This window comes from Pseudophryne corroboree, chromosome 6 (assembly GCF_028390025.1).
Source record: "Pseudophryne corroboree isolate aPseCor3 chromosome 6, aPseCor3.hap2, whole genome shotgun sequence".
Taxonomy (NCBI): Eukaryota; Metazoa; Chordata; class Amphibia; order Anura; family Myobatrachidae; genus Pseudophryne; species Pseudophryne corroboree.
In genome coordinates this window covers 393,725,676-393,751,302 of record NC_086449.1, presented here as the reverse complement: position 1 = coordinate 393,751,302, position 25,627 = coordinate 393,725,676, and the positions used below count along the sequence as shown (strand labels likewise).

Below are 25,627 nucleotides of genomic sequence, written 5' to 3'. Positions count from 1 at the left end.
TCGTGCTCAATTGTATAGGCTTGAATGGCCTTTTGCTGCTCCTCCAACCTCTGAAGCATATAGAGGGTTGAATTCCACCTCGTTACCACTTCTTGCTTCAGATGATGGCAGGGCAGGTTCAGTAGTTTTTGGTGGTGCTCCAGTCTTCTGTACGTGGTGCCTGTACGCCGAAAGTGTCCCGCAATTTTTCTGGCCACCGACAGCATCTCTTGCACGCCCCTGTCGTTTTTTAAAAAATTCTGCACCACCAAATTCAAGGTATGTGCAAAACATGGGACGTGCTGGAATTTGCCCATATTTAATGCACACACAATATTGCTGGCGTTGTCCGATGCCACAAATCCACAGGAGAGTCCAATTGGGGTAAGCCATTCCGCGATGATCTTCCTCAGTTGCCGTAAGAGGTTTTCAGCTGTGTGCGTATTCTGGAAAGCGGTGATACAAAGCGTAGCCTGCCTAGGAAAGAGTTGGCGTTTGCGAGATGCTGCTACTGGTGCCGCCGCTGCTGTTCTTGCGGCGGGAGTCCATACATCTACCCAGTGGGCTGTCACAGTCATATAGTCCTGACCCTGCCCTGCTCCACTTGTCCACATGTCCGTGGTTAAGTGGACATTGGGTACAACTGCATTTTTTAGGACACTGGTGAGTCTTTTTCTGACGTCCGTGTACATTCTCGGTATCGCCTGCCTAGAGAAGTGGAACCTAGATGGTATTTGGTAACGGGGGCACACTGCCTCAATAAATTGTCTAGTTCCCTGTGAACTAACGGCGGATACCGGACGCACGTCTAACACCAACATAGTTGTCAAGGACTCAGTTATCCGCTTTGCAGTAGGATGACTGCTGTGATATTTCATCTTCCTCGCAAAGGACTGTTGAACAGTCAATTGCTTACTGGAAGTAGTACAAGTGGGCTTACGACTTCCCCTCTGGGATGACCATCGACTCCCAGCGGCAACAACAGCAGCGCCAGCAGCAGTAGGCGTTACACGCAAGGATGCATCGGAGGAATCCCAGGCAGGAGAGGACTCGTCAGACTTGCCAGTGACATGGCCTGCAGGACTATTGGCATTCCTGGGGAAGGAGGAAATTGACACTGAGGGAGTTGGTGGGGTGGTTTGCGTGAGCTTGGTTACAAGAGGAAGGGATTTACTGGTCAGTGGACTGCTTCCGCTGTCACCCAAAGTTTTTGAACTTGTCACTGACTTATTATGAATGCGCTGCAGGTGACGTATAAGGGAGGATGTTCCGAGGTGGTTAACGTCCTTACCCCTACTTATTACAGCTTGACAAAGGGAACACACGGCTTGACACCTGTTGTCCGCATTTCTGGTGAAATACCTCCACACCGAAGAGCTGATTTTTTTGGTATTTTCACCTGGCATGTCAACGGCCATATTCCTCCCACGGACAACAGGTGTCTCCCCGGGTGCCTGACTTAAACAAACCACCTCACCATCAGAATCCTCCTGGTCAATTTCCTCCCCAGCGCCAGCAACACCCATATCCTCCTCATCCTGGTGTACTTCAACACTGACATCTTCAATCTGACTATCAGGAACTGGACTGCGGGTGCTCCTTCCAGCACTTGCAGGGGGCATGCAAATAGTGGAAGGCGCATGCTCTTCACGTCCAGTGTTGGGAAGGTCAGGCATCGCAAACGACACAATTGGACTCTCCTTGTGGATTTGGGATTTCAAAGAACGCTCAGTTCTTTGCGGTGCTTTTGCCAGCTTGAGTCTTTTCAGTTTTCTAGCGAGAGGCTGAGTGCTTCCATCCTCATGTGAAGCTGAACCACTAGCCATGAACATAGGCCAGGGCCTCAGCCGTTCCTTGCCACTCCGTGTGGTAAATGGCATATTGGCAAGTTTACGCTTCTCCGACGACAATTTTATTTTAGGTTTTGGAGTCCTTTTTTTTCTGATATTTGGTGTTTTGGATATGACATGCTCTGTACTATGACATTGGGCATCGGCCTTGGCAGACGACGTTGCTGGCATTTCATCGTCTCGGCCATGACTAGTGGCAGCAGCTTCAGCACGAGGTGGAAGTGGATCTTGATCTTTCCCTAATTTTGGAACCTCAACTTTTTTGTTCTCCATATTTTATAGGCAGAACTAAAAGGCACCTCATGTAAACAATGGAGATGGATGGATTGGATACTAGTATACAATTATGGACGGACTGCCACGGTTAGGTGGTATAAAAAAACCACGGTTAGGTGGTATATATTATAATAATAATACAATTATGGATGGACGGACTGCCTGCCGACTGCCGACACAGAGGTAGCCACAGCCGTGAACTACCGCACTGTACACTGGTTGATAAAGAGATAGTAGTATACTCGTAACAACTAGTATGACACTATGACGACGGTATAAAGAAAGAAAAAAAAATACCACAGTTAGGTGGTATATATTATAATAATAATACAATTATGGATGGACGGACTGCCTGCCGACTGCCGACACAGAGGTAGCCACAGCCGTGAACTACCGCACTGTACACTGGTTGATAAAGAGATAGTAGTATACTCGTAACAACTAGTATGACACTATGACGACGGTATAAAGAAAGAAAAAAAATACCACAGTTAGGTGGTATATATTATAATAATAATACAATTATGGATGGACGGACTGCCTGCCGACTGCCGACACAGAGGTAGCCACAGCCGTGAACTACCGCACTGTACACTGGTTGATAAAGAGATAGTAGTATACTCATAACAACTAGTATGACACTATGACGACGGTATAAAGAAAGAAAAAAAAAAACCACGGTTAGGTGGTATATATTATAATAATAATACAATTATGGATGGACGGACTGCCTGCCGACTGCCGACACAGAGGTAGCCACAGCCGTGAACTACCGCACTGTACACTGGTTGATAAAGAGATAGTAGTATACTCGTAACAACTAGTATGACACTATGACGACGGTATAAAGAAAGAAAAAAAAATACCACAGTTAGGTGGTATATATTATAATAATAATACAATTATGGATGGACGGACTGCCTGCCGACTGCCGACACAGAGGTAGCCACAGCCGTGAACTACCGCACTGTACACTGGTTGATAAAGAGATAGTAGTATACTCGTAACAACTAGTATGACACTATGACGACGGTATAAAGAATGAAAAAAAAACCACGGTTAGGTGGTATATATTATAATAATAATACAATTATGGATGGACGGACTGCCTGCCGAGTGCCGACACAGAGGTAGCCACAGCCGTGAACTACCGCACTGTACACTGGTTGATAAAGAGATAGTAGTATACTCGTAACAACTAGTATGACACTATGACGGTATAAAGAATGAAAAAAAAACCACGGTTAGGTGGTATATATTATAATAATAATACAATTATGGATGGACGGACTGCCTGCCGACTGCCGACACAGAGGTAGCCACAGCCGTGAACTACCGCACTGTACACTGGTTGATAAAGAGATAGTAGTATACTCGTAACAACTAGTATGACACTATGACGACGGTATAAAGAAAGAAAAAAAAATACCACAGTTAGGTGGTATATATTATAATAATAATACAATTATGGATGGACGGACTGCCTGCCGACTGCCGACACAGAGGTAGCCACAGCCGTGAACTACCGCACTGTACACTGGTTGATAAAGAGATAGTAGTATACTCGTAACAACTAGTATGACACTATGACGGTATAAAGAATGAAAAAAAAACCACGGTTAGGTGGTATATATTATAATAATAATACAATTATGGATGGACGGACTGCCTGCCGACTGCCGACACAGAGGTAGCCACTGCCGTGAACTACCGCACTGTACACTGGTTGATAAAGAGATAGTAGTATACTCGTAACAACTAGTATGACACTATGACGACGGTATAAAGAAAGAAAAAAAAATACCACAGTTAGGTGGTATATATTATAATAATAATACAATTATGGATGGACGGACTGCCTGCCGACTGCCGACACAGAGGTAGCCACAGCCGTGAACTACCGCACTGTACACTGGTTGATAAAGAGATAGTAGTATACTCGTAACAACTAGTATGACACTATGACGACGGTATAAAGAATGAAAAAAAAACCACGGTTAGGTGGTATATATTATAATAATAATACAATTATGGATGGACGGACTGCCTGCCGACTGCCGACACAGAGGTAGCCACAGCCGTGAACTACCGCACTGTACACTGGTTGATAAAGAGATAGTAGTATACTCGTAACAACTAGTATGACACTATGACGACGGTATAAAGAAAGAAAAAAAAATACCACAGTTAGGTGGTATATATTATAATAATAATACAATTATGGATGGACGGACTGCCTGCCGACTGCCGACACAGAGGTAGCCACAGCCGTGAACTACCGCACTGTACACTGGTTGATAAAGAGATAGTAGTATACTCGTAACAACTAGTATGACACTATGACGACGGTATAAAGAAAGAAAAAAAAATACCACAGTTAGGTGGTATATATTATAATAATAATACAATTATGGATGGACGGACTGCCTGCCGACTGCCGACACAGAGGTAGCCACAGCCGTGAACTACCGCACTGTACACTGGTTGATAAAGAGATAGTAGTATACTCGTAACAACTAGTATGACACTATGACGACGGTATAAAGAATGAAAAAAAAACCACGGTTAGGTGGTATATATTATAATAATAATACAATTATGGATGGACGGACTGCCTGCCGACTGCCGACACAGAGGTAGCCACAGCCGTGAACTACCGCACTGTACACTGGTTGATAAAGAGATAGTAGTATACTCGTAACAACTAGTATGACACTATGACGACGGTATAAAGAATGAAAAAAAAACCACGGTTAGGTGGTATATATTATAATAATAATACAATTATGGATGGACGGACTGCCTGCCGACTGCCGACACAGAGGTAGCCACAGCCGTGAACTACCGCACTGTACACTGGTTGATAAAGAGATAGTAGTATACTCGTAACAACTAGTATGACACTATGACGGTATAAAGAATGAAAAAAAAACCACGGTTAGGTGGTATATATTATAATAATAATACAATTATGGATGGACGGACTGCCTGCCGACTGCCGACACAGAGGTAGCCACAGCCGTGAACTACCGCACTGTACACTGGTTGATAAAGAGATAGTAGTATACTCGTAACAACTAGTATGACACTATGACGACGGTATAAAGAAAGAAAAAAAAATACCACAGTTAGGTGGTATATATTGTAATACAATTATGGATGGACGGACTGCCTGCCGAGTTCCGACTGCCGACACAGAGGTAGCCACAGCCGTGAACTACCGCACTGTACTGTGTCTGCTGCTAATATAGACTGGTTGATAAAGAGATAGTATACAATACATACAACAATATACTACTATACTGGTGGTCAGGCACTGGTCACCACTAGTCACACTGGCAGTGGCACTCCTGCAGCAAAAGTGTGCACTGTTTAATTTTAAATTAATATAATATTATGTACTCCTGGGGGCTCCTGCTATAACAACCTGCAGTGCTCCCCAGTCTCCCCCACAATTATTATAAGCTTTGCCTTTTATACATTGATGTGCAGCACACTGGGCTGAGCTGAGTGCACACAGACTGAGTCACACTGTGTGACTGGCTGCTGCTGTGTATCGTTTTTTTTCAGGCAGAGAACGGATATAGCAGAGAACGGATATATTATATTAAAATAAATAAAAGTTAACTAACAACAACTGCACTGGTCACTGTGGTAAACTCTGTCTGACTCTGCACAATCTCTCTCTCTCTTCTAATCTAATTTCTAATGGAGAGGACGCCAGCCACGTCCTCTCCCTATCAATCTCAATGCACGTGTGAAAATGGCGGCGACGCGCGGCTCCTTATATAGAATCCGAGTCTCGCGAGAATCCGACAGCGTCATGATGACGTTCGGGCGCGCTCGGGTTAACCGAGCAAGGCGGGAGGATCCGAGTCTGCTCGGACCCGTAAAAAAAACATGAAGTTCGTGCGGGTTCGGTTTCAGAGAAACCGAACCCGCTCATCTCTAGTGTTTTCTTGAACAAATACTTTATTTTTGTCACCTTCTCATAACACGCAGATTAGGGATGTTCCTGGACTATTGTTCCATGGACAGTTTCTTACAGTTCTGCAAGGAAAGGCTGTAACTATGTCAGTGTTGCCTCAGGCCTCTCAAGGGATGCTTAGTTTTTTCTGTTTCAGACAAGTTCAACACAGTATGTCATTTTCTCTGTATTTCTTTGTGATGAACTTATCCAAGTCAGGTTAATCATCTTTTTCAGTGTGAACATATCCTTTCCTTGATTTGTGATTTTCAATTTTTCCTCAGATTTCCTTTGAATTTTTTCTGATCTTCACGATGAAGCTCTTGTTTGTAAATGCAATAACCAACTGTGGCAATTCTCACAAACAAGCTTATTAATTGAAAAAAAAATATTAAAACCCTTTCATTTTTCACTCAGTTAATCATGTGACTTAAAAAGACATTTTATAGCATTAGGGTCTGTTTGGGTTTATCTTAGAAAAAGAACTTAATTCTCATGTAATAAACTATTGTCTGTGTTAATACTGTACTGTATCTCTCGTAGAACAGTCAATTTTCTGAATAAATGTTGTCAAATGCCTTTAGACAATTAAATATTAATGGGCCTTCAGATCAGATGATGACATTTATCTTCATGTCACACTGTCATAGTATTTGTTCTAACTGTGAACAATATATACTTATTGTAATAATATATCTAAAATGACATGAAAAAAAATAATTTGGTGTTATGGGTAAACTATGTAACTTTATTATGTTCTTGTGGGTAATTTTATGCCTTAAATAAACACAAAAAAACCCCAAAACACAGTGATTCCGATTATAAAAATTTCTAATCCAAAGTTTCAGTCATCATTTACCTCTTTATTATCTGTTTTAAATGTAAACTATTAAGAGATTTACATCTTTTGTTGTATGTGCTCAAACAACGGATACGTCTCATGCCTACCATTTCAATACATCTATTTCTGTTATTTTTCACAAGGTTGAAATCAGTCTTCAGAGCAGCTTCCATCCTGGAATGAAACTGGAAGTGGCCAATAAGAATAATCCAGATACTTATTGGGTAGCCACTATTATTACCACATGTGGCCAGTTACTTCTCTTGCGATATTGTGGCTATGGAGAAGATCGCAGGGCAGACTTCTGGTGTGATGTAATGACTGCCGATCTACACCCTGTTGGTTGGTGTACACAAAACAACAAGGCCCTAATGCCACCAGATGGTAAGATCAACAATATCACTGATTGAAGCTTTTTTGTTGGCTGTAAACCCTTACAAATATATCTGTTACAGTGTATGAGTGTATGGCCTGGGATCATATTCATTGAAACATTTTTTGTAACTCCCAAAATGGGCAACATCCAGTAAATTATGAAAATAAACATATTTTGACTTGCTTTATACTAGATGATAGCTCTCAATGTTCAAATAATTGCTTTAGTATAGCTTAAGCTAGAAAATGCTGACAAAAAACCTACACAGAGGGACTGCACCTTAGTCATAACAGTAAGAATATTCAGATGACTAATGCACTGCTGTGGTTTCATATAGGCTAAGATCCTTTCCTTTTACATTAACATCATGATTTATGTAAGTAAACAGGTTTTTATGTAGATTTAGGGCCTGATTCTGAGTTTAGAGCAAATTAAAAAACAATTAACTTTGACGTTGGCAAAACCGTATTTCAGTACAGGGGGTGCAAATACATTTATGGGGGAATTCAATTAGATTAGTCATTTACTAAAGGCTGCAGTGAACAAGGATATATTCTGGCTCGGAAAGAAATCCTCATTAAATCCACCTGATCATGAGTGCCGCAAAGGTGTTAACCCATCGGTCCTGGAACTTATCTCAGATTCTATGGGTTAACATGCATTAGCAAGTAATTTACTGGGCAAAAAAAAAGGGACTGTAATTGAATAGCCCCTGGCCTTAAAGCCCAAAGCTACCAACCTTTTTCCACACTGTAAATTACCACACCTAATTGATTTCCCCCCTTATTATTTTTGTATGCAGGATAAATACTGTCTGCGATTGTTTGTAGCTCACAAATTCAGGACAGCTTTATTTTTACACTGCAATTTAGAACTGAGTTTGGCCACGTCCCCCAGATCCAACACTCTCTGCACATGTTACATCTGCAGAATTACTTATTCTGCTTTGCTTTCAACTCAGAATCAGCACTTTAGAAATAAATCCAAGAGTATATATATATAATGTGTAAAAAAAGGGGGATTCTGCATGCCTGATATTTAAAAATGGGAGACTCTGCCTGCCGTTATGTGTAAAAAGGGGGACTCTGCCTGATGTAATGTGTGAAAATGGGGACTCTGTTGCTGTAATGTTTATAAAAAGGAGGACTCTGCCTGCCTAACGTGGGGGACTCTGCCTACTGTTATGTGAAAAAAGGGGACTTTGCCTGCCGTAATGTGTAAACAGGGGGACCCTGCTGCTGTAATGTATAAAAAGGGGCTCTACCTGCTGTACTGTGTAAAAGGGGACTCTACCTGCCGTAATGTGTAAAAGGGAGCTCTGCCTGCCGTAAATTTGTAAAAGGTAGCTATGTCCCTTCCCCATGAAGCATGCCCCCCATATTTTTGGGTGCGCACCTATGGCACACACTGGCCCTATTTACTATATGGGGGTGGGGGGCGCCAATACGGTTTCTTGCACACAGCACTAAAATGTCTCGTTACGGCACTTACTCCAGAATCAAGTATACACAAGTATGGTCGATACTAAGTCGTACACATTGCAATTGCATGTACAGTGCACGAGTGTGTAACATAATCCCGGTGGTCAGGATCCCGGCGGTCAGCATACCGATGCCGGGATCCCGGCTGCCAGAAGACCGGCAGGAGGTTGAGCGCAATAAAGCCCATTGCGGGCTCGCTGCACTCGCCACGCTGTGGGCTTGGTGGCTTGCTGCAATCGCCACAGGTTCTATTCCCACTCTATGGGTGTCGTGGACACCCATTAATGGGAATAGCCCTTGGCCCCCTGCCGGGTATGCTGACCCGCCGGGATCATACATCCCCAGTGCACCTATGACTAAAGAGATGAACCTGGGCTGCAAAGGGGGTGTTCTCACATAGTTTAAGTTCAGTGAGGGTGTGTCAACACAACTGCGAGCAATGCAGAGCTGGATGTAATTATAAATATTCCTGTTTCCTGACGTATCTTTTGGCTCTACTATAGTGCGCACTGATGATAACTAGTAGCAGGCTTAGTGTACAGATAGGGGCAGCTATTGCAATAAGTGTGCAAGTCTGCATATGGGCGAGTATAGTAATGTTTTTACATGCACGCAGTACGGAAGTACCTGATTTCCATCCAACTTCTTCTCAGGCCCAAATATGTCTAATTATACTGTTTTGTAATAAATCTTTGCAATTACTATTTGTTTATGTTCTGCATTCGATGGAAAGACATCACTTGTTTTAATAACAAAAACTGCACGTATCTGAGGGAAGAAATGGGTCTGTGTGTCTACTAACAGCACTGCCCATCTTTTATATCCCATTCACATCAATCTAATAACCTGGCTTATTGCCGAGGCAACCCGGGTCCAGGTTTGGTGTGAGGGTAGCTTGCAACGTGAATGGTGTATGACCTGGGTCACGCTAAAAGTATACAGAGAGCCAGTTCACCGGCACTTGGAGATGATGTCATCTTCAGCCACCAGCAGAGGGAAGAACCGGCAATAACTGGGGTCCAGTATGTTGTGTGAATTGGGTTCCAAGCTGCTGTGATCTGGCTTGAAAACGTGATCAATAGTAGAGGTTGACCCTAGGTTTTTGGATGTGAAAGGGGTATTAGTAACAGATGTGCCAACAATGGAAAACTAGTAACCTGCCCCCACAAGAACCCCCAGGAAACCATTATTTCATCTAGTTTTATCTCAAAATCCTTGAAATCTTCAGTAAATTTTGTAATTTTGCAGTTAGTTCTGCATCTTAAGTAGTCTCACAAATCACCAAATAGAAAAAGGAAAACAAATTGAAATTATTTCAGTGTCGGTGCCCATTTAATGAAAACAATAAATAAATAAATGTAAATAAAAACAGGCACCATGTATCCACTTTTCCAAAACTACAGCCGACCATGTTGGTTTCCACTATAACAGAGAGAGAACGAACATGGATGGAGACTCTACCATAATGGACACCAGTCTCAGAGCAGTCTGTGCACAGCTAATGTCAATGGGGGTCATTCCGACCTGATCACACGCTGCCGTTTTTCGCAGAGCAGCGAACAGGTCACTACTGCGCATGCATATGCACCGCAATGCGCAGGTGCATCGTACGGATGCAAAGCGGATCATTGCTGGGCGATGGATTTAACAAAGAATCCATTTGCACAGCCGATCGCAAGAAGATTGACAGGAAGAAGGCGTTTATGGGTGTCAACTGACCGTTTTCAGGGAGTGGTTGGAAAAATGCAAACGTGTCCAAGCGTTTGCAGGGCAGGTGTCTGACGTCAATTCCGGGATCGGACAGGCTGAAGTGATCGCAGCGGCTGAGTAAGTTCAGACCTACTCAGAAACTGCACAAACTATTTTTGTAGTGCTCGGCTGCACAGGCGTTCGCACACTTGCAAAGCTAAAATACACTCCCCTGTGGGCGGCAACTATGCGTTTGCACAGCTGCAAAAAGTAGCTAGCGAGTTATCAACTCGGAATGACCCCCTATGGCTGGAGGGAGATTGGAAAAACAGCTTGGAGACTTCCTTACTTACCCTTTCATGAAAAGTAGTAGGGATCTTCCTGACTCCTCTGGGCTGTGAGAAGAGAGTAATGTATGATATTGGAAACTCTGAAGTGGCATCATTGTGACACAAACAGCATTTTAAATGCGACTGTAATGTGAAACTGCCCCGACTCACAATGTAGTAATGAAAATGATAATTTCCATTTCACAATGTTGGGGTGCCAGGACAGAGCTTGCCAAAAAGATCTGTCCTGGCAAAGGGCTAGAAGCAAAGTGAACGCTACGCTATCACTTTGGGGGTTTGGACTTGGTGCACATACTGTACTTGTGTGGTCTTCGGCCTGTGCATGCGTCTGTGGGGGCAGACAGGGAGGGATCTGGGCAATTCCATAGACTTTTGTGGCTGATTTTGTGGTAGAAAATGGAGGGAACCATGGAAGATATCGGGGCTATATGCAATGGTCCCAACTTGCAACATTCATCAAGAGGTACTTTGTTATGGTAAATTATTATTATTATTATTATTACATTTTATTTATAAGGCGTCACATGTGTTTCGCAGCGCCGTACAAAGGACAGTACAGGGAGACAAAACATAGCATTACAGTAAATAAATAACAGAAATAGAGTACAGGTAACAGAGCACCACACGTTCTCAAGACATAATACAGCTAAGATGTAAGTATTGATGGAGTGATCATCGTACTACTAGAGGCTGGTGGCCATAGATGGAGATGAGCCTTTACTAGCAGGATAAAGATGGTCATTGAGTAGGGGAGATCTGCGAGTGAAATGTGTCGAGACGAGGGCTTAGATAACAAGAGGAAAGAGGGCCCTGCTCTGAAGAGCTAACAATCTAGTGGGGAGGGGCGACAGACAGATGACAAGAGGTGCAGGCAAGTGGGAGGTAGCCAGATGGCAGTATGCAAGCAAAGCTGAGGTGTTCACGGCATGAGGCAGGGGGGTGGAGGCGCGGCTTCAGCACTGGGTTATGCATCGGGAGGGTATGCTTTGATGAATAGGTGGGTTTTTAGTGCCCGTTTGAAGCTTTGCAAGGTCGGGGAGAGTCTAATGGAGCGGGGGAGTGCGTTCCACTGAAGGGGTGCAGCACGGGCAAAATCCTGAACTCGTGCATGGGAAGCAGTGACCAGGGCGGTGGAGAGGCGACGGTCATTAGTCGACCGTAGGGGGCGGGAGGGAGTATGAAGGGAAAGGAGGTTGGAGATGTAGGGAGCAGTGGAACTAGAGATGGCCTTGTATGTGAGGGTGAGGAGTTTGAAGAGAATTCTGTAGGGGAATGGGAGCCAGTGTAGATTTTGTCGAAATATGCCCCTAAGTCTTCCATGAAATATATAGTATTTATTTTAAATACAATAAGCTGCAAAACCACCTACAGAAAAGATTGTACTAACGCATCACTCCCCCTTGCTGTATTATCATAAAAATAACTGCATGCGGCAGGCCCTTGGCTAGAGATCCATAGTTACCATAGTTATTAGAATCCATGGATGTAGTGACTCTTTTGCGATTAAAAATAAGTAATAAACCAGCAAATTAATCTAATAAACCACTTCAAAATGGCTGCATATGGATGTCTGAGCTGAATTACCAGTCAATTGTCTCCCTCCACCTCTCTCCATTGGCTCTTAAACTATTGTTTGCAAAAAGAACTGCAAGTATTTATGTTCAGTTTTGTATATAACTATAGGTATTAGTAACTCTATTAGATACATAGGGCAAGATTTAATAGGTTCCAAGATCATCAGAGGTGTGGGATGCCAGCCATTTTCGTATGTTTTTTTAAAGGGGCATTCACTTACAAGACATGGTTTTGCCTTGTAAGTGATTGCCCCCTAAAAAAAAAATTCCAGCGATTTAGGACCCTATTTCATCTCGCCCATTATATACGAAATGCAAGTGTACCTTTAATGGACTGGGCAACAGGACTGAGCCTATTTCGCAGTTTTGTTAGGATCCAGAGAGTATATCTGGACTAAGTGAAGCAGAAGTCTGGGTATGTGTTACAAGGACAACACTGTATGAGGGCTACCAGGCAGCACCAGTGGAGCTCATACAATTACACTTGCCCAGCAGTCTTTTAGCCTCCTACAATGATAGGCTTCACTTTAAGCAGCTGCCTTTCCAGGGTGAATTAGGTCTACCCCTTACTCAGATGCTCCCAGGACGTATGGATGGACAATGCGACTATTGGAGGCTGGGCAAGAGTAAGGTATAGTGCAGAGAGACACTCACAGGATGCAACCTAGATAAACTGCCTGATACACAAACTGATATTAGTGACAGAATGTATGTGAGTGCAACAGTGCACAGGATGGTGTTAAAACTAAACACTAACTGTATGCAAATGCAACAATGCACAGGATGGAATAAGCAACTGAGTATAAACCATATATGAGTGCAACAATGCACAAGATGGTATTAGCAACTAAACACAGACTGTATGTGAATGCAACAATGCATAGGGTGGTATAAGCAACTAAGTACAAGCAATGAATAATTTAGCTGTGAGTCCCTTAAGGAACTTGGCAGAGCAAAGCAAGGTACAGATAACAAGATAACTTAGCTGCAGGAATCCCCTGGATTCCAGGCAAGGCAAAACAAGGTAAGGCTGAACTGGAGCTTGTCTGAACTGTCTGGACTTCCAGACTAGGTCTCACATACACAGTCAGGAGCTAAGGTGACACAGGTAATGTACTCAGGATTCTGGCAGGACAGGTTACACAGGATTCAAACAGGACTGGGTATCACTAGTAATGTAATAGCACTAACTGCACAAGTTCAAGGTACCACAAAAGGACAGGGACCGGAACCAGGTACAACAGGAATAAGAACCTATATCCGGCATCTGGTAGAGGGCAGGCTGGGTAATAAAGGGAGAAAGTCCCAATAAGGATGGCTGGAAAAGGACAAGCCTCCTGAAACACAGATTAACCGCAGCTGGAAAACCAGACACAAGGTAATGGCCTAATTTTCGGACAGGTGAGACTGCACAGGCCACACATACAGGAGACAGGCTGCAGTTACACAGACTCGCCAAAGGCGTACCCCAAACAAGTACATGAGAAAACCTGGAATGCTTACAGAAACACAACAGACACACAACATAAAAACATAAACAGAATGCAAACTGCATTCGCAGCTTGTAACAAGTTTGCCTAGTGTAAAAAATATTTCAACCATAAATATCAAATGGAATAAACACAGTCCTGAAGTCATTTGGGTAGAATGTCTAGGTGCACCAGTACAAGACCAAGGCATTTTGTAATGCACCATCAGTGCCATGGGGTTCACTACGGCTGGCCGGCGGTCGGGCTCCCGGCGACCAGCATCCCGGCACCGGGAGCCCGACCGCCGGCTTACCGACAGCGTGGCGAGCGCAAATGAGCCCCTTGCGGGCTCGCTGCGCTCGCCGCGCTACGGGCACGGTGGCGCGCTACGCGCGCCACACTATTTTATTCGCCCTCTATGGGGGTCATGGACCCCCACGAGGGAAAATAAGTGTCGGTATGCCGGCTGTCGGGCTCCCGGCGCCGGTATACTGAGCGCCGGGAGCCCGACCGCCGGCATACAGAAGACCACCCGTGACATGATATGAGAGCCGAATGTTGCTGACTTATGGGTCTTTGATAGAAAAATCCTTAAAAAAAAAGCTAAAGGTAATAATAAACAAAAAAGGTTATTAAGATAAAACACTGTTAAAATAAGTGTTTTGTTTTCTAATAGCACATTTGTTTGATAATGGTAAAATATTCATGCCTGTTTTCCTCTGCACAACCAAATATAATTTTGCATAATGAACAATTAAGAGCAACACTTACTGAACCCATTTGTTTGTATTGCGGTTGTTCCAAAGATAATATGCAACTTCCAGTTTCCCACACTCAATGAAAGTAGTTTCTCAGCATGTGACAAAGCAAGGGAAAATGGAAAAAGAAGACAATTCACTAATATATGAATTTAGGTTTATTCCATTTTTATTTATTTATCATTACCTATAACATAGAACTAGAATGATATAGTTTAAAGTTTACATAGATGTAAAGAAAAAGTCTATGGATATCAATAAACAATCCTTAAAGTTTTTGTAATATTTACTATACAAGTGAGATTTTATTTTTAAAGATGGAATTGTGCATTTGTTTCAGTTGTCATTTATTTTTAACTTTGAGAGGAATATACACAGTTAGCTTCATATGACTGGTTGTTGTCATCAACTTTGTCTATATTTTCTTTTCACCCTGTGGTATCTATTTTTTATACCCTGAAAGCCTCAATTTCAGCAAAAATGGTTGTTGTCACCAGAAATAGGGCTTTTTCCCCTATATTTCAAGCGTGGCTGCTGCCATGTTCATTGGAGCTCTCCAATCCATTTAGCTATCTCAGTATAGCTATAGTGAGGAACAATTGTAAAATCATTTTAACACTTAAAACAACATGAGCGTGGCTACATCTGTAAGTGGAGCTTGTGGACCCCCGCAACATTTGGACCTAAAAGCACAGCTCACCTGGTTATGGTGCAGAGTCATATCTGAGTTACATCAACAGAGGGAGGCCGGAGAGGTACAGTGCCTGAGGCTCTATTCCAAGTCGTGGCTGCTAAGTGATCCAGACTGAGCCTGCATACACAGGTACTCGCCACACATATCTCCGGTGATTGCAGACTGTGCTATCTCCTGGAGGGAAACATTCTTCAAATGAAGAGAAGCAATAGGACACGAGGACATGCACTGAGACTGGAGGGAGAGGTTCAGGGGAAATTTGAGGAAACATTACTTCACAGAAAGGGTAGTGGACAAGTGGAATAGCCTCCCATCAGAGATGGTAGAGGCTAAGACAGTAGAGCAATTTAAACATGCATGGGATAGACATAAGGATATCCTTACAAAGAAATAAGGCTCAAATAAGGTTTGAGATAAGAATATGGTAAAAAAAAAAAGGGGGGGGGGGGCAGACTAGATGGGCCAAGTGGCTCTTATCTGCCAAAATCTATGTTTCTGTCTCCCACACTCATAAGAGACTGCCTATTGTGTCCCCCCCCCCCCCCCCCCCCCCCACAGTGTGGAGGAATATAGCTCCTACTCCCCTGTGCATACAACCTGGAGAAGAGTTTAACATGGATAAGCTGTTTAATATTTGAAGCTGACAACTTACTACCTGTTTTATAAGTCCGAGGATATTTTCACCTGGAGATGTGTGACACATTGCAATTTGGAAGTGCTCAAATGTTTGACTGGTCATTTAAAGATTATATATATATATATATATATATATATATGTATTTCAGTTAGTGTGTTATTCTCCATTCCAATCTTCACTTAGAGTACTATCACAGAGGTATCTAATTAGAATCTGAGGTTCTTCCTAGGTTGAGCTTTTAATATTCTGGCTTTGTGGATGTCTGTGTTTGACAGTTTACGGTGTTACCTGCTGATCATTGTGGCTCCTTAGGTTTTTCACTTAAAAGTTGCTGCCTGCTCTCCTTCACTGCAACTAGCACCTATTACACTGTATGGGACATGCTATTATTATTGGTATTACTGCACAGGTTTTATATGCCCACTTGACTCTCTGTGAGATTCTTGTCCGGGCCCAGCAGGTATGGGCTGAGGAAGGGCTCAGAGGGCCAGAGGTTGGTGAAGAAGCCGCTAGCGCACAGGATGCAAGAAAACAATAGCCAGCTTCCCTTGGTCTTTATCCTGGCTCTCCTGCCTGTCACCCCCTCCACCAGCTCAATGGCAGCCATCTGGTGGGCCAGGCTCTATGGAAGAGACTCGGCCTTCCTTTACTTTTGGGGCTGCCTCTCCATCTCAATGATCATGGCTGTCAGGCAATGGACACTCGGGAGACCTGAGCAGCAGTCGTTCCGATAGCAGTTAAACTGTTAACTTCTCACTGGCGCTGACTGTCACTCTCTCCACACTGCTGATCACACTTTGCTGGCACTGACAGACACAGGCAGCGGTGGCAGTTCAGCTCCTTCCTTTAAACTGTTCCATCAGAAGACTCCATACAGTCAGCGTAGGCCCCTACTTATCTCACGTCATGTGCTGCTCTGTCTCCTAGCACTGTCTTTGCACCGTCCAGAGTGCCATCCTTCACCTGGGGCACATGTACCCCTAGGCACCCCCCCCCCCCCAGTTATGGCCCTGTATAGGGAAATTCTAAGGTGCTGTATGCTCGGTGGTATGTTAGATCAAAATCTGAGCTATATAAATGTAAATATATTATATATCGGACAATTGTGCCAATCTATGAGGGTAAAAATGCCACTATTGCAATAGTGTTATAATGAAACAGTTTTACTTGCAATAATCAATATAGATCATGAAACAGTGAACAATACAATACGTCAGTGTAGATAAAATCAGAAAGCAGGCTTATAGAATTAATGTAGCACTCAGTGTGGTTGTTGGAAATTGGGTATAGTCCAATATAAAGGTATGCAGGATAGGATAGTCACTGTATTTGCAGATGGAGGCATCCCACTAGTCTGAAGAGAATGTGAGTTTGTGCACCTTTGATCATGGTTAGGTGAATGACTGATATCCTAAATTTAGGACTCAATGTAAATTCAACAGCACTTCCTCTTCACAGTCTAATTCTAAAAGTGATATTTCTGGTTCTAGACCACCTAGAGGTGCTTGTTATCTTTCCAACTACCCTCTTTCTGACTCATCGGTTGAACTTCTCTCTTTGGGCTTACCATTTTTGCTAATGTGTAACCATAACTGCTTTAATTGGTCTGTCAATCATTACAAATTTGGTAGAATACTTAGATTAAGAGAATACATTTCACATACAATGAATGAAGTGGATTCTACAAAAAGTTTGAGGAATTCAGTGCTCTTTGACCACAATCTCGTAATGTCAATATTAAAAGTTTCTCCATCTCACTGAAGAGGAGCTGTTTTCAGTTGATAATAGTCCAAGAGATGATAATCTTACTCCACCACAGAGAAAAGCCCTACAAGGGTTCATCAATAATGATACACTGGTGATTAGACAGGTTTATAAGGTGGATGCAGTGGTTGTCTAAGTTTGGCATGAATATGACAGAGCGATGCAAAGGCAATTATCTGACTCTGTCACCTATACTAATCTATCCTACAATCCCATGTTTGTGATTAAGAAATGAGTTGATTCCACAATTGAACTAACTGTTGAACTTTGTTGGCTTTATGGTAAGATAGCAGAATTTCTTAAAGTAGATCAACCCAAATGTCCAGTTATCTATTCACTCTCGCAGATCCACAACACTCTAGTGGACCCACCAGGTCGCCCAATAATATTAGACAAGGGATCCATCTTGCAACCACTTGCTTTGTTCAAGGGCTGTTTTCTACATCCTTTTGTTTGTCGTATGTCTAGCAATATAAGGGACACCAGTGATTTTTTTGTACAAATTATATACTCTTGAATCCATACCTGAGAACTCATGGTTAGCTACCATGGATGTGTGTTCTTTGTACACAGTGACGTGTGGTGGGGTGAGGCAGGTGAGGCAGAGCCTTTACTGTCATACTAATGTTTGTGCCAGAGTTTTGACTGCATAAAGTATATGAAAAATACAAAGAATATGTTTGAAATATCTTCTTTGTATTATTCTAATAATTTTTATAGCCAAAACTCTGGAGTAAAAAGTCTATGGCAGGTGAGGCAGTGCCTCACCTGGCTAACTTTTCCACACATCTCTGATCAAAACTCACCAAATTTCCAGGAGTTTATACTGCTGCACCTGTGTATAATGCCCAGATGTATGTTTTGGCACATATATTGCATATAAATCTGGCTCTGGTGCTAGCCAATGCCTCCTGAGCTATTTACGTCCATGGTACACAGTAATACCACACTATAAAGGCTTGGAGGCAGTGAGTCAGGCCCTTACAGGCACTTCACATCTGGGACCACCCACAGAGTTCTTGATTGAGTTGGCCAGATCGGTCCTTAACAAAAATCATTTTCTATATGGTAAGAATGCCTTTATACAAAATATGGGCACAGATATGGGCTCTAATTTAGCACTGGCATATACAAATATTGATATGTTTAAATAAGAGAAGACCCATATGGTTCCAAAATTTGGTTCTGTGGAACAGATGATAACTTTTATCAGATGGTTCTATACCTAAATGCAGTTGATAGTTCAATTTGATTTACAAATAGTATACATCAGAATAGGATTGATTTCCTTGATGTGACAATTTTTTGCTATAATTGCCATCTTGTTTTCACATTATATCTGGAAAAAAACAACCCAGATCAAACACTATCTTACATGCATCAAGCTATCGCCCTAGTACCTCAAAAGAGAGCCTATCTATATCCCAGTTCATCTGGGTATTTTGTAACTTATATTGAAGCCACCAAACTACAAATAGAGGAAACGTTTACCTGTTTGTAGCACTTTTCAGAAGAGACCCAAAGATGCCTTACTAAGGCCTGAAAGAGGCACTCACAAGGGTCGAATATTTCAAAATAGCAGCAGACCATAGCAGAATGATTTTTATGACCACATTCGATACTTCTTCACATCAAGAACAGAAGATCATGAAGAAGCATTGCCCTATTGTTACCACAGACCCTAGGCAAAAGGGAATCAACAAAGCCCCACCATTTTGTGCATACTGCAGTGGACCAAATTTGCGACAGTTGTTGATGAGACCAACATTACAGCAACAAACTGACAGCAAATCATGGTTACTGAATCACAAAGTCAGATTTAATCATTGTGCAGACTGCACCACTTCCAGGTCAATGAAGGTCTGAATATCATTTGCACATCCACCTAGTGGGAAAAAGATAAAAATCTGCCATAGGTTACACTGCACTATAGGCTTTGTGATTTACCTTATCATCTGCCTGTGCTGTATATATTATACCAGAATGACTACACGCAATTTTTGGGACAGAATGGCCAATCATCGGTCTTCAATATGAGCTGCCTCTATGAATAAAATGTCGGATAAGCCTGTTGCTAAACATTTCCTGCAATTTGGTCATAATGTCTTCAGCGTGAAATTTATGTTGATTGACCACAAACCTAAATCTACTAAATCTAATTTTCAGAATCAATGCAGAATCAAATAAATATATTACATATTCTTTAGAATTATTTTAAGCTTTATCTATTATTCTAATGTTTTATTTTCTTTTTCCGATTTTTAGTGTTTATTGTTGTGTAGAGGGCTGGTCTTTGTGCACCTGTTGTAGTATACCAGATATATATCCTGTTGAATAACGTTAATTTATAAGGCTTTCAAATATTATATATGTCTATTGAGCCTGGCATTGTGAACTTGCCTTTAATTTGTGCACACAATTTATATATCAGTATTTTTTATGAGTTTGACTACTGCTATTTAACAGAAGCAGAGCATCGTGGGTATGCGTTCCATGCTTTGGAATGCATTATGTGCTCATGTGAGCAGCCTGCTCAGCTTTGCAATGCTGATTCGTCACTTCTGGTTTCATTGAGGGTGCATTTCACACTGTGGATTACATGCCACTTCCAACCCGGGGGCCGCAATTCTACCTAATAGCGTTCTTTTGAGACCCCTGAGGGAGCAACTGACATTCTTGTGCGCTTGTGGCCTCTATATATTTATGTGTATCCATGGTAGCTTTGCTTGTTATATTTAGCCCTCTTTACACTCCTTTTTAGACATTTCCAGTTTACGTTCAAGCTGATGAAATGCAAGTCATTTCCTGGCTGGCTTTTATGTAATTGCTGGCACTATTTATAGCTGCACTGGGGCCTTTTGTGTACATGGTCCTATGGCTTCTATGCACTATTTTATATATATATATTTATATATATATACACACACACACATACACACATATACAAACTACAAAGCCAGGTCATATGCAAGGGGAGAGGACCAAATACAAAAGTAAAGGTAAAGGACAAAATTCAGCACATGCAATGAATGTTCAAGTGGATGTGGGAGACACAGACAAGAGGATATATAGGGGGTCATTCTGAGTTGATTGCTAGCTGCCATTGTTCGCAGCGCAGCGATCAGGCTAAAAAACTGCATTTCTGTGCATGCGTATGCACCGCAATGCGCACGCGCGAAGTATGGGTACAGAGTCCTTTGTGATTTTGCACAGGTTCTAGCGACGATTCCAAACGCACAGACAATCGCAAGGAGATTGACATGAAGTGTGCATTTCTGGGTGGCAACTGACCATTTTCAGGGAATGTATGGAAATACGCAGGCGTAGCAGAAAAAAATGCAGGCGTGGCTGGGCGTTCGCTGGGCGGGTCGGTGACATCAAAATCCGTCCCTCCGTCATTAGAATCAACGCACACGAAGAGTAACTACAGGGCTGATCTTGTTTTGCACAAAATGATTTTGCAGGCACTCTGCTGCACAACCGTTCGCACTAAAATACACTCCCCAGTGGGCGGCAACAATGCTTTTGCACGGCTGCTAAAAACTGCTAGCGAGCAATCAACTCGGAATGACCCCCATAGAGAGAGGGCCTTGCTAGCGAGAATTTACAATCTACAATCTCTGGCGTTGAAATAAAGTTTGCACGTTACGTTTGCTTGTGATTAATTGACTAAGGCTTTCTGTATTCACTAATGCTACCAGGGTAAAGAAAAATACTTATTTTTGTTAAATATTATTTTCTTCAGTGTTGATGTTTTAAATATATTTAGCAATATACATGGGTTAGAGATTATTTATTACAAAGAACATACTTTGCATATAAGTTTTATCAATTGCAGCAGACACGGAGGTGGTCAGTTGAGAAACAATCGTGCACCCACCCAAGAAAACAGTGCAACAGAGTTTCCTAGTACGCAAGTTATAAAAAAAAATTTTTATAAGCATTTCAATGCAGTACTTACTGAGCAGAATGTGTCTCAGATGGGACAGCCTAGAATTTATTTTCAGCAAGAAGAAGTAATATAATCACTATAGATCAGGATTAGGAAAATGTGTCACTGACGAACAGCTCTGACACTGCAAGCTCGTGCATGGTTTGCCTACCGTAAGAAGCTGTAGAGTTATACCCAGTGTGAGCCTGCATGCTCTGTATTTCAGCCCAATAGCAAATTGACAGACTTGTGTTTCTGTAGTGTTCATACACAAACAATGTTTGGTAAAAGTGAAGATGAAACCTTGCACTTTACCTCTAAGAAAGCAGCTATTGATGAGTTGTCTCAGAGCTTCCCTACAAACACAGTGCACTAAGTACTTAACGTGCTTTCCTATGAAACGTCATTACTGAATGTTAAGCCTTCTGAACATAGCATGCATTGTTGAAAGTGACGTAAAGGGAATGCTTGTAATAAAGTGTGTACAGACTGCTATCTTTTCTTTTAGCGTCAGAATATGTTTACTAGGCTTTACGAATGCTCATTAAACAATTAAATGGAATGCCTGTTTGTATGTAGCCTTGTTGTTCATATAAACTGGTTATATTTACCAGCAATACTGCAGGTATAATACAATACTTCTTTTAATCTGTATTGTCAAATATTAAGCATTCGGACCATTTTTTTAACATACGTATCTTAGCTTTTTCAGTATGGGGTCTTGCAGACAGGGCGAAGAAATGCCAGTCAAGTGCCAAAACATTGCATTGATTGCTGCTCTAAAAGATAGCTATTGCTTTTTTGCCTGAGGAAAGAGAAGTTCATAGAGAACGTTGAAGCCACCCTGTCATGTTCTTGAAAAGTGATTTCATGTGCAGTGTTGAGCCTCTGAGGGATGACTCCGCTAAAGATAGATTGAAGAAGGGGAAGTAGCTGAAGCTGTTGATTGTTGGCTACAGGCAATGATCCGCTATGGTAGCTGTATTCTTTAAAATGAGGATTTTATAGCACAAAATATATTCTGTTAAAAAGGGATCATTATAAAAAGGTTGTCCGTCCAATGTTCACAACAACAGCTGCACAAGGTGGACTTTCATTAAAACCTATTGTGTATGGAATAAACTGCCCTTTGGTGAGAATACCTAATGTGATGATACGAAATTAGGGTCTCCAACAAGTAAACTGAAGGTAAACCTAAAAATGTTTTAAAAGTCAGCAGATTTACAGCACATTAGCACAGTCTTAAAACAATAAACACCTATATACCATTCAGTGTACTATAATAATGTAGTGGTACAGGTTGAGTATCCCATATCCAAATATTCCGAAATACGGAATATTCCGAAATACGGACTTTTTTGAGTGAGAGTGATATAGTGAAACCTTTGTTTACTGATGCCTCAATGTACACAAACTTTGTTTAATACACAAGGTTATTAATAATATTGTATTAAATGACCTTCAGGCAGTGTATATAAGGTGTATATGAAACATAAATGAATTGTGTGAATGTAGACACACTTTGTTTAATGCACAAAGTTATAAAAAATATTGCCTAAATTCACCTTCAGGCTGTGTGTATAAGATGTATATGTAACATAAATGCATTCTGTGCTTAGATTTAGGTCCCATCACCATGATATCTCATTATGGTATCTAATTATTCCAAAATACGGAAAAATCCGATATCCAAAATACCTCTGGTCCCAAGCATTTTGGATAATGGATACTCAACCTGTAGTTGCTAACTGATTTGTAAATTCACAACAAGTGCTAGAAAGGGATTAATAATTTAGAAATCACACACACACACACACACACACACACACACACACACACACACACACACACACACACACACATTCTGCAGCATACCACTGTGAACCAGTAAAGGGACCCATCCAGTACAACGATAATGCCAGATTGCATCCGATTTCGACCTTTCGGGCCGATAAATCGGATGAAAAGTGGCAAATCGGATGTGTTTTACAGTTGCGCAGTCCCATGAGCATCGGATCGGAGCCCCTAGATCGTTAGTTCTGCACTCGTGATATGTCAGTTCCCGTAGGCATGGCTGGGATCTTATAAGATACAGTACATTGTATACAAAAGGACCGCATACGATGTATCCTATGCGATCCTACTGCCCGGGAGGCTGCCAGGGCGGTTCAAGGGAAATCTTATGCAACATGAGGGTCAGACATGTCACTGTAGTGTATGGGGCCCTTAAGAAAGGCTGCTTAACTGTTTGTGCTTACAATGCAGAAGTCTCAGTTACACACATATGCAATAGAGGGCACTGTAACCAGAGGGCAGCTAGACCACTTACCACTTTACCAAGTGGCTGCACACATAAATAATTCAGTCTTGGCATCTCTGAGCTACTTTAACCTGTGTTCATCTGGTCTTCTGTATGAGGCCTCCCAAACAGGACGCACAGTACAGTAAACCCTCTCTTATCTCTCTGCTGATCCTTCTAGGACATACCTCTTGTCTGTATCCTAGTTTTCCTGCATCTTGCAGGACACATAGCTACTTTCTGAGCACCATACTCAGCTGCTTGGTTGGTCAGACACCTTTTCAGTCCTGTTGTGAAGGATCCCAACCTCTTTCTGCTGTACAAATAACAAACTAGCATCACCTAGCCTAAACCATTACTATAACTGTATTGACAGGTAAAATTTAATGTCAGAGATCTCCCATGCTTTCCTACATGAGGCTTCTTTGTCCTCATTTTTATCACCTTTACACTACCAAAGCCTAGCTTTAACCCAAACCAAGGCCTGTGATTGTAAATAACTACTGGATGATCCAGTGGAATGGGGAGTGGGCAGACTTGTTTAGTCCCACTGATGAGCAACATGAAATTACAGATAATCTGAATCAAGGGCCATTTTGGATGGCCTCCCAATGAACGGTGCATTACATTGTATGGGCTACAGAAGCAGAAGATCTGTCCGTATGGCATTGCTATCTGCTGCAAACAGGGTGAAATGCCTCCAGTACATGAGTGGAAACGGGTCATGTGGTCTGACGAATCAAATTTTCAGTCTCACAGATAGAGGATATGAATGTGGAGACAACAGCATGGATCATCATGACTCTTCAGGCCTGCATGGTATGGGGCATGATGATGTTTTCATGGGAGTGGCCCTGTCCTTTGATTTGTGTGGACAGTTAGTCGAATTAATACCTAGAAGAATTCAAGCCGTATTAAGGGCAAAAGTTGGCCCATAGCTGTATCCAGCCAGCAACCAACATTCTGCTACACATCGGGCTCTTTCTGATCTCCATCAGAACTGGAAAACAATACAGTCATATATTTAAGTGTGTAGTCGTCATCTGACCATGCTAATTGGGTCTTTTAGGATGTGGCCTTTTGTTGCACAGGACATGCAGGAGATCAGTTTGTTTTGGGGACATTTACCCTTTGCCTATGTTTGCAGGCATGCTCATTGTAAGCCAAGAAACTGAAAAAAATAAAAATAATAGAAGTCCCTTTTTTGTTTTAAAGTGCCATTAGTTTATAATGCAAGTATAACAAATTGTTTTTCACTGTTTGTAACTTCCTCTTAAAGTAAGTTTAACAAAATATGTTTCAGTAGAGGGTGATTTACACTTAATGTGCTTATAATTTACAGTTCAGTCACTTCCTTATTTCTTATAAAGTTTGCCTCAATTTCACTGCCTTAGGCTACGTAGAAACTGGCATTTGCAATGTATTTTTATTGCATATTAATATACAAGTAAAAATGTACATACATAGTATTTCTTTTATGTGTGCATTTATATGAATTTTATATGCATTTTTAAATCAGGGTTTTTTATTAATAACATTTTGAAAGTGTTCTAAGACTATACTAAAAAGAAAAGAAAATGTAATTCATTTTATATGCTTTAAAAAAATACATCTGTGAAAAAACAGGAAGTTGTTGAAGCCTGATACTTTTTTTGCACATATATAAAAGCTTCTTAACCACAGAGAAACATG

The 25,627-nt window shown here is 41.8% G+C and overlaps 1 protein-coding gene across 4 annotated transcripts in view; it reads left to right on the top strand.

The window, feature by feature from the left end:
- SFMBT2 (Scm like with four mbt domains 2) overlaps positions 1–25,627 on the top strand; it is a 349,877-nt gene that overhangs the window by 165,014 nt on the left and 159,236 nt on the right. For all 4 annotated transcript variants that reach the window (XM_063926815.1, XM_063926812.1, XM_063926813.1 and 1 more), the window contains exon 4: positions 7,057–7,297. In XM_063926815.1, the coding sequence (XP_063782885.1) occupies positions 7,057–7,297 (241 nt within the window). The remainder of the gene's footprint in view (positions 1–7,056; positions 7,298–25,627) is intronic.